We start from the raw sequence: 6,351 nt of genomic DNA on the forward strand, positions 1-6,351 counted from the left end.
ATTTCAGAGCAGGTGTATGTATGTCAGAGGTTACTTTTTTTTTTTTTTTTTTGAGATAGAGTCTCGCTCTGTCACCCAGGCTGGAGTGCAGTGGTGCAATCTTTCACTGCAACCTCTGCCTCCTGGGTTCAAGTGATTCTTGTGCCTCAGCCTTCCAGTAGCTGGAATTATAGGTGCATGTCACCACATGTTTGTATTTTTAGTAGAGATGGGGTTTCACCGTGTTGTCCTGGCTGGTCTTGAGCTCCTGAGCTCAGGTAATCTGCCCACGTTGGCCTCCCAAAGTGCTGGAATTACAGGCATGAGCCACCAGACTTCAATTACTTCCTTAGAAATTAGGCATCCCCTTAGAAGTGATAGATTTTTATGGCTATCTGGAATATTTAAAATCAGAACTTTCTATCTAGCCAGGTACCGTGCCCCCTTACATCCATCTTTCAACAGAAGTTTCATAAAGTCAATCCTTTGTTCAATTTTACTAAGAAAAATCTCAGCTTCAGTTCAGTCACTGGGAGGACATGGTCTAAGGAGTAAATAGTTTCTGAGATCCTGTCCTCTGAACATGAAAAATTCTGGTTAGCTGGTAGGAATCCCAGAGCTCCAAGTTGACAGCCCTCACGTGAGGCTTGTGGGCGAGAACTCCACATGTGGACCGCATGTTAGTAAAACAGAGTCATCCATAGTTCAAAGCCATTTGAGCCTGCACAGGTCAGCCCCATTATTCGTGAAGTCTATTTGTGATTTTGCCTACCTGCTGAAATCTATTAGTAACCCCCGTATCAGTACTCATGGTGCATTTGTGGTCATTCACAGACATGTGCAGAGCAGGAGAAATTGGAGTCACCAGCACCCGTGTTCCTAACTGAGCCGGAGCAGGGCCTGTGTGTTCCCTGCCTGTTTGTTCCAGCTTTTGTACTATAAACAAACGTCCTTCTCCTGATCTATTTTGCCATGCGTTCCACATTTTTGTGCTTCTGTTGGTGATTTTGCCAGTTTTAAATGGTTCTCAAGCATAGTGCAGAGCACTGTCTGGTGTTCCTAAGAGTGAGAAGGCTATGATGTGCCTTATGGAGAGAGTATATGTGTGTTAGAGAGGCCTGGGTTATGATGCTATGGGCTGTGAGTTCCCTGTTAATCAACAATTTACACTAATTACATTACCTTTAAAAAGAAAGATCTTGTGGCACGTCCTGCCCGCCCTCACCCCTGAGCAGCATGCACACCTCCCTCCATGGAGACAACTGTTTGAGAATGCAGGTTTTCATCCCGATGCTTTTGACTGCAAAAGCCTTCACAGTCTAACCTCAGAGGGTCTGTGCAAAATTCCCTGGTGAGGGGGCCCACAGGCTTCACAAGATTTCCAAATGGTTTGTGAATCATAGACACTTCAGACTCAGTTCTCTAGAGAGTGAACACAATTGTGAAGGTCTTTTTTTAAAATACTGAAGTGAAAGTCACAGAACAAATGTAACCATTGAAAGTGAACAGTTCAATGACATTTAGTGCATTGACAGTGTTGTGCAAGCACACCTCTATGTCAGTCCAAAACATTTGCATCACACCTCTCTCCCCTGCAAAAGAAACCCCATCAGGATTAAGCAGCTGCTTCCCATCTCCCACTACCCCCCTGCCCTGCTAGCAATTCATCTAATAGATTTACCTATTCTGGACCTTTCACATAAATGAAATCATATAACAAATGACTTTTTGTATCTGATTTTTTTTCTGATTTAGCATCATGTTTCCAAGGCTCATATAGCAGTTCTTGCAACAATCACCACAATAACAATGAGGATGACACAACAGCAGAAAATGCTTACGTGCCTACAGATGTGGTTCTGCAATATGTAGGAACAGACATTCTTTCTTGAGGCCCAGGGCTCAACTCCCTCCTCCACCTTGTAAATGGAGTATACTCTTGGGGTCTGAGATTGGGGGAGGCTTGTAACCTGTTTGGACCTAGCACAGAAGCCCTCCAGACAGGCCTCACAGTTGTCACTATTGTGTGGTCCTTCAAGAGAGATGTCCTTGATCATAGGAACCTCCTCTGTCAACTGAAATCTTCCTCTATAGCATTTCTTCATAATTCGGAACACCAGGTTTTTCAGGATTCTTGAGATGTTCTCTTGCGTGAACTCAGGGTCCTCAAACAGAGGTTGGGGGCACTTCTTACATCTCTGGGTAAACACCCTCATCTTCACCTGGCCCCTGGACTTCTCCTCACTCCAGTGCATGTGGAAAAGGACCAGAACCTGGGCAGAGGCCCAATTACGAGAGCAGGAGGAGCACTGGAACCTGTGGAGACAGAAGAGAGCCTCAGCCTGGCTCCATGTGGCCAAATCACAGGGCACTGCCAGAGAGAAAAAGGAGCTACCAACCGCAGAGAGACATGACTTGACTGGGGCTGTGGCTCAGTGGTGGAAGAAATTACTAAGACCTCGTTCCCATCTCCATTGTGCCACTGACATGCTGCATGCCACACACTGTCTGCTATGAAAACAGTGAATTGCAAGCTGTTAGATCTGGGAGGGACCTTGGGCATCTTCTAAGTCCAACACGTTCATTTTAGAGATGAGGCACACTCTGGAAACTCCTCATGTCCAGAGACCCAGTGGGTGTAAAAAGGCATGACTGGGACTCTGGTCTCCCTATTCCAAAGCAAAGCTTCTTCAAATGTAGATTCAAATGGGTCAGAGGCTACAACTGCAGCAGCAGCCAGTTCAGTTCAGGACCCTGAAATCCACAAATCCATACAGGTGAGTGTTGATTAAGTTATAGACTCATGAGTTGGCGGCAGGAGGCTGAAGAGTCCAGGATTCTCCTAGAGGAAAGCCTTTGCCTTTCTCTTGGCTGCCGAGGGTCCCCGGTCGGCAGTATTGCAGGGAGATCACAGCGTCCAGCTCTCTCTTCATTTGTTCCCCCCCAACCCAGTTCCTTTGCTCAAAGTAGCCTGGAAAGCTTCATATTCTGAATGCCACTGGCTACAGACAGGGTACAAGAGAATGACACCTTGTCTCAGCAGGGAGGAGGGCAATTTTCTGAGCTAAGGTATCTGGACAAATACATGTTAGGAGGTAGAGAGAGAATAAGGCAGGAAGCACATGGCTGTACCCAGGAAAGGAATTACGGGAGAGGCAGAGAGCTGCAGTGTGGCGGAGACATTTAATGCTCACCAAATTATCCATGCACTCCCTCCCACTTCCCAGCCCCTTTGCCGTGAGGTTGGGGCCATGGGATCATTGGGCGATGAGATGAGGCCAGCAGTGATATATGTTCCTTCCAGATATGGTCACAGAAACCCTGGTAAGACATTCCAGCTTTCTCTTCCTCTGCTTCGGTGACCTTGGAAGCCACATATAAGGTTAAATCAGTGATATTTCCAGGTTTATTTGTCACTGTCACTGAGCCTAGCCTTGGCTTGATGCCTGGATACAGAGAAATTAGGCCGCGGGTGGTGAATTGGAGAGGGCTGGGAAGACTGAGTTAGTCCAGGGCATGCTCCTATATCTTGACTCTAGCTGCAACCCACAGGGTGAGTGCAAGGTTGAAATGAGAGGGAGAGGTCAAGAAGCTGTGATCACTGTGAGAGGACCTTGCTGGGAGTCACCCAGAGTCAGCAGTGCAGAGGGACCTGGGCCCTGCTCTGAGCAGACGTCCACTGCCATGCCCTGGGTCTCAGTGCTGTGTTCCTGTGCTGGTTCAGAGTTCAAACTTCCCACAGACAAATGGACTGGGACTTTGGTGCAATGCTCCCTATGGCAGCTCCTGGCCTGAGAAAGCCATAGGCCAGTGGGAGGGCTCTGCTCCCTCTATGTAGACTCTCCCCTGGAGGGGGCAGCAGGTGGGACAGAGTCCCCAGCCTCCACCCTCTGTGCACTGTGGGCAGTCACCCCCGTCACCCTCCCAAGCCTTGGGACTCCCCATTTCCACCTGGAAAAGAGAGGATGAGACTTAGGACGATTTCTAAGACTCCTATTTTAAAAAGATTCTATCAGCTCAGAGTAGACAGGGGCAGGATTGCTGCCTGGTGCCCAGGCCCCCTGCTCCTCCGGCCTCCCCCGGGGGCGTCTCCTCAGTGCCATGAGTCTCTCCTCCTAGGGGCTCCATGGTGGGTCCAACAGTCTCCCTAGGCAGGGGGTACATGCACCGCCCATGGGTGCAACAGCTGTCCTTCCTCCCCTCCCCTTTCCTGGCTGCTCCCTGTCCCCACCCCCGCCCGCAGACTGATTTCTCTGTATTCAGGCATTAGCTCACAAAAGTGCTCAGGCCTGCTCTTGTTTTGGGGCTCATTGTAATTGTGAAAAAACAATCTTTTTTTTTTTTTTTTTTTTTTTTTTTTTGAGACGGAGTCTCGCTGTGTCGCCCAGGCTGGAGTGCAGTGGCGCGATCTCGGCTCACTGCAAGCTCCGCCTCCCGGGTGCACGCCATTCACCTGCCTCAGCCTCCGGAGTAGCTGGGACTACAGGCGCCCGCCACCGCGCCCGGCTAATTTTTTGTATTTTTAGTAGAGACGGGGTTTCACCATGTTAGCCAGGATGGTCTCTATCTCCTGACCTCGTGATCTGCCCACCTCGGCCTCCCAAAGTGCTGGGATTACAGGCGTGAGCCACCACGCCTGGCCGAAAAAACAATCTTTAATGAAGTTAAAACTTCTTGGATGATGGGCATCTTATTTCCCATAGTCTTCAATTTGCAAGCATGGAATAGAACAAGAAAAGTAACAGGTATACCTAGTAAGAAATGCTCAAGGATTTTCTGGAATTCGTACCATCACATTCCCCCTCACCTGGCGAAGGTCCACTGCTGGTATTGCATCCAGCCTGGCTTCAGGACGTTGGGAAGAAGGCCCTTGTCTGGTCTCAGGGTCCATCTGTGCCATGGCTTCACCTCCCGCATTAACTCCTGAAACATTTGCTTCCACACTTCTGTGTCCCGAGTCATCTCTGCTGTTACGGTGTGCCAGGGTGGGTTGAGCTCTCCTGGGCCCTGGCAGGTCTGTAGTGGGAGATGAGGTTTCTCACTTCACAGGGCAAGGGCTCAGACCTGCCCTCCCTTTGAGGACCTGGATTGGGCCCATGGACCATGTCTCTGCCCCAGGGACAAAGGTCAGTTGGCTCCAAGTTCAGAGGATGGCACTAGGCTCCACAAGGAATTTCAAAAGGCACAGAACTTGTGATTTTATTCATCAAAATGTTGCCAAGGGAGAGCTCTAAACTCCAAATCAGGAGGAGAGCACTTCACTTCAGTCTGGCTCTGCTGTCTACCTGCCTGTGACCAGGAACACATCTTTTCACTTCCAGCACCCCTGTAAACGGTGGAGAGAGGCTGCAGGTGTTCTCTCCAGCTCTAACACTGGAAAATCCTTCTCCATCAGGCTGCTGTGCTCATGCTGGGGAGGAGAGGCACAGGGAAGAAGGATGCAGTGGTCCTGGGACCTCAACGGGATTCGGATTCCCGTGTCCTTGCTCTAGGCTCTTTACATTCCGGCAGACACCCAAGGCTGCCCACCCATGAGAAACCAAAGCTGACGCAATCACTGTTTGCCCAGGTGACAGGTACAAGGGCGCAGGTCGGTGAGAGGCCACTAGCCCTAGGCAAACCCAGAGTCACTGCCCTCCTCCCTGAGGGGGTTCCCCATCCTCTACTTCCTGCAAGAGAGGATGAGGAGGAGGAAGAGGGGAGATTAGGGAGTGGGTACCGGAGTGGGCAACACCCCAGGAAGGTACACAAGACTCTGGTGTCCGCATCCCAAGACCTGTCCACAAACTGCATGTGTCTTCCTCGGAGCCAGGCACTGGCCTATGTCCCTGGCCACCTCCCAAGAGGAGGAGAGGAAGGAAGGGAGCAGACCAGGGAGGAAAAAGGAAAGGAGGCTGGGGATGCAGGGGGACGAGGGGATCTTCTGGGGCACTTGAAAACAAAGCCACCTCCTTCCTCCTCTCCAGTCCAGCTGCCTGCAGCTCTTGCCCTTGGGTTCAGCTCCTTGGCAGGTCCAAGTCCTGGGCCTCCCCTCTTTCCAAGACAGTTTTGTTTCTCAGCATTAAAGCTATCCCTCAGTTCCAGGGGGATTGGTTCCATGGCCCCCCACAGATACCAAAATCCTTGGATGCTCAGGTCCCTTATATAAAATTACATAGTATTTGCATATAATCTATGTACATCCTTCCGTATCCTTTAATTGATCTCTAGATTGCTTATAATACCTAATATAATGTAAATGCTATGTAAATAGCTGTTATACTGTATTGATTTTAAACTGCGAACTAAAAATAAGATCCTAAGCCCCCAAACCAACTGAATGGACTCGCTTTTGGCCAAGGGGACCCCTGAGAAACCTGAAAAACTAAATTC

At 49.6% G+C, this 6,351-nt stretch overlaps 1 protein-coding gene across 1 annotated transcript; it reads right to left on the reverse strand.

Moving 5' to 3' along the window:
* Positions 1–1,706: 1,706 nt before the first annotated feature.
* On the reverse strand, positions 1,707–5,783 carry RTP3 (receptor (chemosensory) transporter protein 3). Its single transcript, XM_011981058.1, has 2 exons — positions 4,787–5,783; positions 1,707–2,295 (listed from the first exon to the last, which is right to left on the reverse strand). Exons 1-2 carry the CDS (start codon positions 4,939–4,941, stop codon positions 1,752–1,754), a joined length of 699 nt encoding a protein of 232 aa, XP_011836448.1. The 5' UTR covers positions 4,942–5,783; the 3' UTR covers positions 1,707–1,751.
* Positions 5,784–6,351: the final 568 nt, after the last annotated feature.

Source organism: Mandrillus leucophaeus, unplaced genomic scaffold (genome assembly GCF_000951045.1).
Source record: "Mandrillus leucophaeus isolate KB7577 unplaced genomic scaffold, Mleu.le_1.0 Scaffold22, whole genome shotgun sequence".
Classification (NCBI taxonomy): domain Eukaryota; kingdom Metazoa; phylum Chordata; class Mammalia; order Primates; family Cercopithecidae; genus Mandrillus; species Mandrillus leucophaeus.